The sequence below is a fragment of the Lissotriton helveticus genome, chromosome 2_1 (assembly GCF_964261635.1).
Source record: "Lissotriton helveticus chromosome 2_1, aLisHel1.1, whole genome shotgun sequence".
Taxonomy (NCBI): Eukaryota; Metazoa; Chordata; class Amphibia; order Caudata; family Salamandridae; genus Lissotriton; species Lissotriton helveticus.
This window is the reverse complement of record NC_136059.1, coordinates 2,078,931,947-2,078,945,763: the sequence shown is the minus strand read 5'-3', so window position 1 is coordinate 2,078,945,763 and position 13,817 is coordinate 2,078,931,947. Positions and strand designations below refer to the sequence as shown.

General features: G+C 43.6%; 1 protein-coding gene across 3 annotated transcripts in view; it reads left to right on the top strand.

Annotated features, from left to right (window-relative positions):
* NEK1 (NIMA related kinase 1) overlaps positions 1-13,817 on the top strand; it is a 1,042,157-nt gene that overhangs the window by 149,509 nt on the left and 878,831 nt on the right. For all 3 annotated transcript variants that reach the window (XM_078677052.1, XM_078677050.1, XM_078677051.1), the window contains exons 5-6: positions 2,550-2,617; positions 2,768-2,854. In XM_078677052.1, the coding sequence (XP_078533178.1) occupies positions 2,550-2,617; positions 2,768-2,854 (155 nt within the window). The remainder of the gene's footprint in view (positions 1-2,549; positions 2,618-2,767; positions 2,855-13,817) is intronic.

The following is a 13,817-nucleotide window of genomic DNA, read 5'->3' as shown; positions in this document are numbered from 1 at the left end:
AAACCCAAGTATCTAAATGTGTGGGGCTGCTAAGGAGAGCGAACACTGAGTGGACGCCGGGTTCGCTAGCATAGGACTGAAGGGAAAGAGACTGGATTTGCCCTTAAACCTGACCAGGCTGCAAATTTATTGAAAATGGAAGTTGCCACCTGCGGTATCACTGTGACATCATTGAGATACAATAGGAGGGCATAAGCATATAGAGATATGAGTGTATGCCATCTCCTAGTGGGATTCTCCAGTCTTGTCCACAAGCATGAAGCTCTAGTGCTAATGGTTCAATAGCTAATGAAAACAGAAGAGAAGAAAGGGGACAGCCCAAGCGTGCACCTCAGGCAATTGGAATTGGTTCGGAGATAAGAGCAGCCATCTTTACCCGTACCAACGGGAGAGTGGAAAGGAGTTGAACAAGTTGAATGAATCAGAATCCGAGCCCATATCGCTGTAAAAACGCGAAAAGGAAGGACCATTCCAGGGAATCAAATACCTTCTCCAGGCCAGGCACCATGCAGCCCGATTGCGGCCAAGGGCCAGGAGCATATTCTAGAACCCTGAAGAACCTACGTATATTGACAGCGGTACTCCAGCATGGGAAAAAACATTTTGGTCTGGATGCATCTGTGTCAGCACTAAAGGTGCCACACGATCACAAATACCCTGGCCAGGATCGTGTAGTCTGTATTTAAGAGGGCTAATGGACTGTAAGAACCCAGTGCAGTCGGGTCTCACTGTTCATTCTCCCATGCAATGGCTTCCATGGACACACACAAGTCTCATACCTTTTGGTCTATGTTAATCACCATTACAGAGATCTGTTCTTTATACATATTTCTCCCCAGTCTCAGGACATGCATGACAGCCTGCAGGAGATTCACTGGTGGCAGGACTCTCAGCCCCCAGAATATAGAGACTGCTCCTGTCACAAGGCTCATTGTGTGACCCCACAGTAATGCTAAGAACGTCATTTCTTGGGGTGCGCAGAAAAGACCAGTATTATGGGTATCTTTGGTACCCTTTAAACAAGGACTCTCTGGCAACCCTCTCTTCACTGCAGTGCATCATGAATCCCGGGGACCCATGAGTCCCCAGAGTGCTGTGCTGCACAGGGTCATCTAAGAGGTCTTTCAGCCGTGCTGGTGTAACTGTGGCATCATCCTAGCAGTGCTTGCATTCATGATATAATCTGCCATTGTTCTGCTGAAACCTAACCACCTTTGTAGTGGTACCTCCCACAGCTGTGGTGGGAATAAGGTGATGCGTGGCTGGGATCAGACCTGAGTGGAGTCAGCTCCTACCCAAGTCTAAGTAGGAAAAATACAACAAAGTGATGGATGGAATACTTGAATTATTCTCCGCCACTGGTAGCTACTGGGAGCTGCATCCCAGTTCATGTTTTTTTGCTCACCATGTTAGCTCGGATTAGACACAGCCATATGCAGATCAGCCTTGGGCCTGCTCCACTGGAAACAGTCCAGCGTGAACTGCAAGCTAGATCCTGCCCGGACTGGATCACAAGCAACCCAAGACTGGTTTCAGCCTAGTTAGGCCTCTACCGTTGAGTGCAGCTTGGTTCCAGTAGATGGATGGCTATATATATAGACACACACACACATCTTTCTCTCTCGTTGTAGTTATCTCAAGTAACTATAACTCTTGTCCCCGCCATGCACAGTGTTATCAAAGATGCCATTTTAGATATTTTATTGATGTTATCATTGGTGGCATACATGTCATGAGTGACTTAATATGTGAGTTAGTTAGCAGTGCATGCTACAAAGTGATGAAGCTGTATTGGGCCCAGGGGAATAGGGTTTCTCGGACCTCAATGAGGCTAGGAGAGTGGGCCCACCGCCTATCTCCTTTTCATAAATGTGGCTCTGGGTATGGGGTCCCTGGGGCCTAATTAAGGCTCTGTTATACGGGCAACATGCCTCCATCTACTTTTAATGGAATGTGGCCCCAAGGAATGCCCATTTGTTCGTTTTTTTTCCCACAACCTTATAACAGTAAAATATTTTTGACAATATTCTCCTATAGGATATGATCTGTGGTAGAGTTAATCTTTGCAAATGCCTGCATTTTTTGCAAGTGTGTGTATATATTAAAAAAATTAACTGAAAAAAAACAGGTAAAATAGATTTTTGGGTGTGCTTATAACTTTGGAACCATTTGACGAAACATCCCAAAAAAAGTCTCATCCACATAAGCCCATATCATGTTTCCTCTGCTAACTCTCCTTTTCCCAACTTAATGCCCCTTTATGCACAACCCTCCGCATGCTGCTCTCTTTTAAATCCATAGTCCTGGGAATATATTTTTCTCCACCTCCTCTCTACCCTGGTCATGTTCCTAGAATTTGTTCTAATTTATACTAGTAAATGGTGTATATTTTTTGATTAGTAGAGGAGGCCATCTCGCTTTTTGCTTCATCTGGTGCTGGCTATCCTCCAACTATATTAAATACTGAACTTATGTATTGTATCCAGCTCTGTTAGCGTTCAGGTTTTTCAAAGATTAGATTTAATATTTGCTTGTTTGTTTACATTTAGAACATATTTTTAACCAAAGATGGAACAGTCCAGTTGGGAGACTTTGGAATTGCTAGAGTCCTTAACAGGTAACTCAGTACCAACTGTACTCCATATTAATGTTATAAGGTGTTTTGTTGTTAACTCTTCGTTGTGATTCTGTTTGCACTCATAATTAGTAGTGTTTCTGATCAGGGTGTATAATCTTTTTTTTCCTCTTTCATTCCCCTTTCTTCTAGTACTGTTGAACTGGCCCGTACTTGCATAGGCACACCGTACTATTTGTCACCTGAAATCTGTGAAAACAGACCATATAATAATAAGAGGTATGTTGCAAAGAGAAGGTTATCTTAGCTCTTCTATAATGTTTGTATGATCTGGAATATATATCCTAGCGTGCAATACTTCAGCTGAAACATCCAACACGTTCTTATTGCATCATGGTATATGAGATTTTTGTGTATATATATATATACACACACACACACACACACACACATATATATATATATTCACTGAAAAAACCACAGGTTAGAGACCATATATAGTTAGCTGGACATTTTATTGACATAAAACCAATGAAATTCCATATATAGTTAGTTGCACTAACTATATATCGCGCACCCGCAATCCACTGCTGATCATGTCACATATTACATCATTCATGACATGGTCAGTGACATCACTGATGACATCACTGATGACATCTTAAATGACATCACTGATGACATCACTGATGACATCATTCATGTGATAATACGATGAACCTCTTCAGACTCTAATATAACCTTAGATACACTCAGTGTAAACAGACACTCACAGACTGTCACTCATCCATGGAGTTACACACACACCTAGTCAGTCATGCAAAGAATCAATCACACCTCCATTTTCTCAACTATACAGTTATACACACCTTACTTATTCAAACATATACTAACACATATTTACTCTCTTATACAATCCCGGATACAAGTTCACAATGATCCATACAGCCACTCACACATTCACTGGCTCTTATGCACAGTTATTTATATATGTCAACTCTCAAATGTACTGTGTTTTACATATGTACTTACTTTGACATGTAGCACTGAGATATCCATTCACTCACCAATACACTCATGCACACAGTCAACCGCCCATACAGCTGTTTCCACATGCACTTTTGAACTCATACATCTAGTGAATCAACTGCTCACACATCTATGCACAGAGTCATACACCTCCCAGCCACCCACACACACACTCAGTCTCCCATACAAATACTTGGGCAACCAATCAATAACCCATATAGTTACTCATATAGCTACTGATCAACACATGCAGCAGTTTACAGAACAACAGATATAATGATGCACAAATTAAGACAGTTTAGTCACTAACCCATGCACTCAGTGAGACACATTTAATCACTCACTTATACAGTCAGTCATGTAGGAGGAGTTGTTTCCCCACAACTCCTCCATCTGAGTTGTCTATGCGCCAAGATACTCCTTGGAGTGAAAGTTGCGCGGTAGAAATGTCCTTTACATTACATTACATTACATGCACCTACTAAATCCTTCATCCAGACACTTATAAATCCACTCATTCTTCAATATGTAAGACATATTTTAACTTTACAGAAACATACAGTCACTGGATGTTGTCATCAGTGATGTCATCAGTGATGTCATCAGTGATGTCACTGACCATGTCATGAATGATGTAATATGTTACATGATCAGCAGTGGATTGCGGGTGCGCAATATATAGTTAGTGCAACTAACTATATATGGAATTTAATTGGTTTTATGTCAATAAAATGTCCAGCTAACTATATATGGTCTCTAACCTATGGTTTTTTCAGTGAATTTTCAAGGTTTTGTAAATGCAAATTCCTAACTATATATGGTCTATAACCTATGGTTTTTTTCAGTGAATTTCATTGGTTTTTTTAAAAGCTAATATCTATAGCTGTAAAATATATTCTTTATTACGTGACGTATCACGTAGCCACGTGAGACGCCTCATGACGCGTCGCATAACCGTGACGTATCGGCTCTGCAGCGCAAACAAAACCCGTAACGTAAGCGCGCTTACAGATATATATATTTTTTTTAACCGTAATTAGACAAAATCCACACGTGCACATATCTTGAGGCCTTGCAAAGGCACATCAAACAAACAGTCCCTACAATTTTGCCAAGTTTGCTGGAAATCTATTCCCTTAATTTTTTTTACTGTTTCTCTTGGTTTTCCCCTTGTTACGCTTACCGGGACGCTACCCGGTACGCGAACCGGACGCTCCAAAAACACAAGATGACTCCCGTTACGCTGCCGGTTAGCTGCCCGGTTCGCGTACCGGGAAGCGCCTCTACGGCAAATTTTTTTTTTATTTTTTGCCCCGCGGGGGACTTTAATATCCCCCTCATCAATCCTAGGGGGTCATGAGGGGTTTACCTTGCCCCCTTTCCTTCATTTCCCCCTTAGTTTTTCACCACATCTTGTCTCTCGAACCTACCGAGAGACAAGATGGCGGCCGCTCCGGACTGTTTACAATGTTGACAGCCAATCAGCTTCTCCTCAGACTCCCGTTACGCTGCCCGGTTAGCTGCCCGGTTAGCTGCACGGTTAGCTGCCCGGTGAGCTGCCTCTACGGCGAAAAATCGCAAACATTTTTTTTTTTTTGCCCCTTAGTTTTTCACCACATCTTGTCTCTCGATCCTACCGAGAGACAAGATGGCGGCCGCTCCGGACTGTTTAGAATGTTGACAGACACCGGAGAGCCAATCAGCTTCGCTTCGCGAAGTTCCGTGACGCGTCCGGTACGCGAACTGGGGCGCTAACCGGAGCGCTGTCACAGATATATATATTTTTTTAAACGTTAATTTCTCAAAATCCACTGGAGCACATATATTGAGACATAGCAAAGGCACGTCGGGCAAACCATATCTACAATTTTGCCAAGTTTCATGTAAATCCATTCAGCCGATCGAGCTAAAAGTGAGTCCAACCGCCCTATGGAAAAATGAATGGGAAAAACGCGTTTTGGGACCCCCCTTTTTTCTCGCCCCCCCCTTGACGAAACCCCCCCAGATTTTCAGGGGCTGCTCAGAAACAAAATGTGCCATTTTCCTGAAACTTTCAGCCAATTCCGTCCCCAAACGCCAAAGTTATTAGACATAGAATTTTCAGAAATCCCATAGAGAAAAAATCCTAACTATATATACCTAATATATACCTATATATACCTACTGGCTATCGCCAGTAGATAATAAATATATATATATATATATATATATATATATATATATATATATATATATATATATATATCTCCGCTACTTTTCCTTCTCCTTACGTAAAGTAAAATATATATATTTATATATAATATTAGATAAAAAATATTATATATCCCCTCAAAAAGTTAACAAGGCAAGTTTGCATAAGGTCTGCTTCTGCCATATAGTTGACAGAGCAATGTGTCACAGATTCCACCAATAGTCATAAATATAGAGAATGTTTATGATTCACTTTCAGGGGGCAGGTGGATAATGAATGGTGTTATATATACATATATACATACATTCTATAGTTGTGAATAATGTTGCTGTGGAAATACTGTATAAATCGTTGTCTACCTGTTTATGTAAAACATCAGTGTGGCATAGTTCCTGAGGAATAAAAACTTGTACCACTTAGCATGAATAATTGAAATCATCTTCCAACTCAACTTTCCAAGAGTTAGCAATGTGGCTGTTCTTCCAAAGACTATTCTAGCCTGTACGTATAATAGTACTCCATAATAGTTTGATGGTAAATCTTCTATTTTTCAACTATGGAATCAATCAGAACATGCAGCTGTTGGGATCGGCTGTAAAAGACCCAATCACCATCAAAAAAGGTATACAAGGCGTCAGCCGGCTGAAGCTGGGTGAATTCTTTGGCCTCAATGGCTTCACAAGAACCTTTATGGGGCATTTTGCGTACCCTTGGCACCCATTCCTAATGCCACTCTTTAACTCTTTTTGGAAACTCAGGAGTGGTCTCCGATTCGATAATAAATCCAGAAGTAATAGTATTAACCAAACTAGGCTAGGATTCAATCCTTTGCAGATCTTGTTTACCCATTCCTTTCTCAATCTGGGGACAGTAATAACCCAACAAGGCTAGGATCCAAAACTTTGCGGACCTTGTCAACCCATTCCTTCTACAATCTAGACGTGAAACTATTTACAGTCATCCTGGTGGCCCGCTTAGGACCTTCGATGTCCAACCTTTTAGATCCAGACCAAGCAGGCTTTATTAATTGCTGCCAGTGCTGTCATCCTACCAAGAAAATACTACATATTATAGAGAACCTGCAGAAATGCCCTGCTGCTCTCGCCAGATGCCGAAAACATGTTTGCTAGAGTAAACTGGACTTATCTGGCACAAATGGTACAGCACTTTGGGTTTGGTTCATGCCTTGTAAGAAGGCTTTTGATGAGCTCTCAGCTTCTAAGAGCCCATATTAGAACAAATGGGATGAAGTCCATGAGGTAGATTTACAGAGTGACATGAATGCCCCCATCACCTCTCTCATTTCTTTTTAATCTTGACCTTGTCACCTGCACTACGCAGGATACATGGGGACAAAGACATATAAACTATCCATGTATGATGACTATATCATGGTCTTCCTCACAAACCCATCTGTAGGTCTGTGAGTAATACACTCAATCAATTAATATTGACTTTGGGCTAAGCCTTTCTAAAGACACTCCAATAGCTTACCTCCCATGTAAAGTATTCACACATGTACATTGCCTCAAATAAATCTTGCTGAAAAATGACCCCTGTCAGATCTCATAATATTTAAAGCAAAAAATGCCATTGCCTGAAAATGTTTCTTCACAAAATATGTCCTCCATAGTATTCTTAAGAAGGTTAGCTGTCTTCAGTAACTGATCCACTACGTCATCCACAAAGTTTTAAAGTTTTTGTAAACAATTAAATACTCTCATAAAATGTACTTAATTGTACTGCAAGTGGTCTGTTTGTTTTGATTCATGGTTCTTAATTCTGACACAGTTAATTAAACATTTACCAGTTCTGCTGCCAGCATTTGAGCAGTAGCTGAATTTCAAGCAGGTTTACTTGCTGTTTCAACCAGGACTAAATGTATTTGTTTCCTAGATTTAGCTGACACAAGGAACATATTATTATATTTTCTTTCTAAATAATTTTTTTAATGTATAAAACGTTAACATCAAGCAATTGTGGATGTGTTCAGCTTGATTGTATGGCTGAAAAATGCATGCCATCACAACAAATGCCATAACGCGGGTTTTACAATGTATGCCTCTTGACCATGCATGCCCTTACTCACAAACTTATACAATGAGTATGCCTTTACCAGGCATGCCTTTACTACAAAAATGTAAGTATTTTGCAGCTAAGTATAAAGCGTTTTCATAAATAAAAAAACATCCCTGCGCAAAAAAAAAACCACATACACATATATATCTATATCCTAGTTGCAGTCACCACTAGGCAGTTATAGTTAGAACCTAGTTTCCACAGTAAAGGCATCTTTTGACTTTCCTATATCTTTTGCGCCGTTTAATGAATATTCACAAAAGTTTACTAAAAAGTGTCAAGTTGGGTCTTGTTGTGCATGCAAAGTTTTGGGGTGATCCATCAAGTGGGGGCCGATAAAATGGTGGGATCAAAAAATATGTGTTTCCCCTGTTAATTGCCATAGTAATTTTATATAGGACTACAACCTGAACCACTGAACGGAATTACACCAAATCTGGCAGGAAGCCACCTTTTTGTTATTTGGTGTAAATCCGTATAGTAGTTTTTAAGATATTAAATAAAAAAACAAATTTGTATATCTAGGGACGCTGACTCTTCGCAACTCCATTGCGTAGCTTTGCGAACCCACCCACCAGCAGCAGTGCTGTTATTGGCTGGCTGCAACCTTTGTAGAAAGTTGCGACTGCCATTTTACATGCCGGGACATGGTCCCGGGGGTTGAAAATATATTTTGTAGAAGGGGTCAGGATAGACGTATTCTAAACCCATGGATGCATTGTAGTGGTGTCTGAGTGACCCCTTATGAATCAAAAATTCTCAAACCTGTTTTTTACGTTCACGCACAGGAATTTGCTGAGCCGTCGTGACAATCCGTGCCAGTCACCGTGTACTGTTGTGGCAGATTAGCGAAGTTTTCCGAAAACAAAAATATTGTACATTCACACACTCACCAACACACTAATGCACCCACTCCGACAATTATACACCCAGTCACAGTCCCACTCAGACACTGACGAACTCACTCACATGCCCACTAAAACACTAGTGCACCCACGCGCAGACCCACCAAAACACTGGTGCACCCACTCGCAGACCCACTCATACTTGTACCCACTCACAGACCTATTCCTACACTCATGCACCCACTCACAGATTCACTCAGACACTCATGCATCAACTCACAGACCCATGCAGACACTCATGGGCACACTCGTAGACCCACTCAGACACTCACGCACCCACTCAAATACAAACACACCCATTCTCAGACCCGCTCTAGCACCGATGCACCCACTTACAGTTCCACACTGTTCGACACTGGAAATTTTCTGGCCACCAAGCTGGGGGCCTCCGCACTCCCCCAAGGCTGCCATTAAAGATCTAGGCGTATGGTTGGACCAGAACCTAACAATGGAGACCCAGGCCAATAAACTGGCCGCGACCTGCTTTGGAATCATACTTATGATCAGGAAAATCATGTCTTTGCTCCCAGAGGATGCTAGGAGAACCATAGTTCAGGCCTTAGTCACATCGCGACTGGACTATGGTAACTCCCTTTTCCTGGGATCGACCAAATATGTGGTAAAAAGACTACAAGTGGTTCAGAATGCTGCCGCTCGAATGTTGCTGAACATCCCCAGACGTCAATCAGCCAGGTTAGGACTGCGGAAATTGCATTGGCTTCCGATACATGTCAGAATTAAATTCAAGTCTCTGAGCATGGCCCATAGGGCCATGCAAGGGAGAGGCCCTGTTCTTATCCAAAAATTTATTACACACTACCTTCCAGAGCGGAACCTCAGATCCTGCTCAAAATGTCTGATAAAAGGAGCCCCAGTTAAAAAGGCTAGATGGGGTGGAAGATCCTTTACTCATCTGGTCCCGAGGCTCTGGAACAGCCTTGACCCAGAGATTCGTCTCATTGAAAATGAACTCTCTTTCAAAAAAAGGCTTAAGACCTGGCTCTTCCCGCAAGACTAATTGTTGGTTGTCTGTCTTCCTTATCTGATAGCGCTGAGATGCCCAAGGGTGGTCACGCGCTTTATAAATCCCACAAACATAAACATAAACTCACACACGCATGCACCCACTGACAGACCCACTCAGACACTGACGCACCCACTACCACACCCACTCGGATTCATTCACCCACTCACAGACCGACTGAAAGACTAACACACCCACTTACAGACCCCATTTGACACTCTCACAGTTACTCACAGAGCTGTTGCCACATGTACGGAGTCAAACACAAATCCTAAATGTGCTATTGTGCATTGAATATGCGGTTTTACTTTGCGAAGCCATGATGGATTCTAATGGATTTTAATTTAAAAAAATGTGTGGAGATTTACTGGTGGTTGCTACACACCATCATGTCACATGGTCTGCCACTGAAGAGGGCGTTGGCCCGAAATGCGTCTGGCAGGAAAACCAACAAAAAGGACTTTGTTCACGGCTTGTGCCCTTGCTCTGTGTAATCTCCACCTGGGAGTGCATCCCGCCTAGGGGCAACCCTTCTTTTTTTAATGTATAGCAGCCAGCCCGGTCGCGGGATTGCACCACTACGAAATACTTGTGGGTTCGCGGCTGCCTTATTTGGGAAGCTAACTGTGGAACAGGAGGTGCCTGTTATTTGCGGAGTGCTTACTGGAACATCGGCAATCCTTTTAAAGACATTTTTTAATGAGAGTGGCGGCGGTGACCCACTTGGGTTTTACTGAACCACCAGTCCCAGAAAGCATTGCGTTTCAGTTTGTACACCTGAGCACAATTATTGTGGGGATTTACTGGTGGTTGCTGCACGCCGTCACGTCACATGGTCTGCCACTGAAGAGCGCGTTGGCCCGAAACGCGTCTGGCAGGAAAACTAAAAAGGATTTTGTTCAGGGCTTGTGCCCTTGCTCTGGTGTAATCTCCACCTGGGAGTGCATCCCACCTAGGGGCAACCCTTCTATTTTTTGATGTATAACGGCCAGCCCAGTCGCGGGATTGCAACACCGCAAAATACTTGTGGGTCCGCGACTGCCTTATTTGGGCAGCTGACTGTGGAACCGAAGGTGCCTGTTATTTGCGGGGTGCCTGCGGGAACATCGGCAATCCTGGCAGGAAAAACAAAAAGGACTTTGTTCACGGCTTGTGCCTTTGCCCTGACGTAATCTCCACCTGGGAGTGCATCCCACCTAAGGGCAACCCTTCTTTTTTGAGATATATATATATATATATATATATATTGCTCTGTATAGCACCAAATGCGAGATCACTCTAGGGCGGGTGCTCTTTCAGTGGTGGTGCAAGCCACTAAATATTGTCGCTCCGTTTCCCCACTTTGCAAGAGAAATAAAGGCACTCACGAGAGGCGTATCCTTCCGCTGTTTATTCAGGTCCAAACAAATGCGTTTCAACGAGCTGCCATACTTTTCAATACTACTGGTGTGTTTCACAATGGAAAAGGGACTCACTCAACCTTTCCGCAATGGGCGCCATCTTTTAATATGCAATTTAACACATGAATATCCCTGCACTTCTTTTAAGATATCTTAAATTCGATAAAGCCTCAATATCATAATAATACACACTCATGTATTCATCTTTTACATTAAATCATTGCGTTATCGATTGTGCTTGAATTTTAGCCATATATCGGCCTATAAGAATTGCTGAACATATTTCCATTAACCCTCATTCGGTATTAAATATCATCTAAGCCCCTGAATTATGCGGTCTTCTGGTTGTCTCTATCAATAATATAAGAGAATTTATCATGCTGTGGATCGGCCTATGTCCCTTTTGTTTACATTGTACACTCTCTTCCCCAATAATATATGCATGTTTAATAACAGGTACATGATTTCAATTCATTAAAAGCATTCAAATTACTGGATGCCACAAAACATTTCATTTCATCTATCTACACACTGTGCATCAAATTTCATTTCCACTCAATTTTACTCCACGAAAAGATTAACAATTTTCATACTGTAATATACAAGGTGTGTCTACGTGCGATCTATTCTATGAGGTGTTCTCTGTTGAGTCACCTGGATGACTTTCACATCCCCAAATGAGCTGATAATTCCTCCCCACTATTTAGCCCTTGGGGGTACTTCGTCTTCGTCTGGCAGTCCACAATATAGCGGGATTCTAACCTTTGAAGTATCTTAAGCCTATCTCCCCCTCTTATGTTCTCGTGCACATGATCTAGGCCATAGAACTGTAATAAGTTCCTGTCGCTGTTGTGTTTTTCAGAAAAATGCCTCGCCACCGGATATTGGCCATCTTTGTTTGCTACTGCTCTTTCATTTTTTTTTTTTTTGAAATATATTTTTATTGCAGAATCATGAAGAAGCAATAGCAACAGGCCAACCTGTACATTGACGGCCCTCAACATTCAAAAGATAGTACCACAACACACAGCCGATAAGCCCACATCCCGGAGGCCGGGCGGCGTATCAATGAATCAGTTCACTGGAGGCACCTCAATGTGCGCCCTGGTCGGGCCATAGGTCGAATGCAACACATCGTGACTGCTTTTATCCCAGAACAACCTATTCACCCCTCTCCAGCCCGTGCTAGGTCATTCCACCAGTACGTCTCCCAATCTTCATGAATACTTCCCAGGGCCCCCGGTTCCGGGAGGCTGCTGCGGAGCCTGCTAATCACCCCTCCCACTACCCATTCCCTACGTCCCCCCCTCCCCACCAACTGCTGCTAATGCGGGCTCCAACTTTCCTCTCCTGCTCTAGGGTACCAACCACCAGGAAGTTCTGACATTCGAACAGTGCCATGGAATCCCGTCCCATATCTAATCAGATTCTTCGCCCCCTGTCAAGTAGTCCCGTAAGGCTTGTACCACCAGCTCCCAGGACCGTGCCAGTTCCAAACACTTCTCATTACCAGTTCTAGTTGCCTGACGCATCCGTAGCACACTCTCACAGCCCGACCATTTCAGCAACTCATTCTGCCAGCGCCGCACAGACGGCCCCTCTCTAGTCTTCCAGTGCCAAGTAATTTCCCGCTGCGCCAGTATTAAACCCAACCCAATGAATTTGCTCGTTATCTTGGTCTTTTTAGTGTGCGGGAACCAAAGGAGCAGGCATGCGGCCATGTCAAATTCCACCTCCCTATCCGTAACCGCCTGCAGGACGGTCCCTATCTCAGACCAGTAAGACCCTAATCTCGGGCACCCCCACAGCATGTGGTCCAGATCCACCGCAGACACTAGGCATCTGGGACACTCGGCATCAAGCACCTGAAAGTGTCGACGCAACCTATCCGGAGTCAAATACGCTCGATGAATAACAAAAAAATGCACCTGTTGAAACCTCGCGTTCCTCGTACCTTTCCAGGTCCTGTGCAGCACCTGGGCCCATACGGTGTCTGGGATTGGTTTACCTATGCTGGCCTCCCATCGTGATTTCAACTCAGCCAAAGGCACCAGTCCCTCGTTCAACATTCTGTTGTGGAGGCAGGTCACCGCCTTGACGGTACCCGCGGCCATCACTACGTATTGGCAAGCCATCGTTAGCTCCGGTTCTACCAGTCCAGTTCCCCAATGCCGCTGCATCGCAGCGGTAACCGCCGCATGCAACAGGAAGGTACCATTCGGCAGGCCAAATTGCTCTTGCAGAGTCCGAAATGGGGCCAGCGTCCCATCCACATAGAGGTCTCCCACCATCTGCAAACCCAGGTCTTCCCACGTTAGCAGTTGGGACCAATCACCGCCATGCGGCAAGGCAGTCAGCATTCCCAGCGGGATCTCCGGAGCATACGGCCGGCGCTTCCCAGCCCTCTTCAGATGCCGAATCCAGCACAGTCTAAGCGTCCTCTCCTCCATCGTAAGATCCCTATCAGCCAGTCTCTGTTGCATCACGACTGCCGATAAGACATGCCTCTGAACTCCGATCCCCCGGCCGCTATCAGGCCCCCTAAATTCCCTCGCCACATTTTGAGTCAGGATCTGGAGCTGCGCCGCCAGATAGTATAACTCAAAGTCGGGGA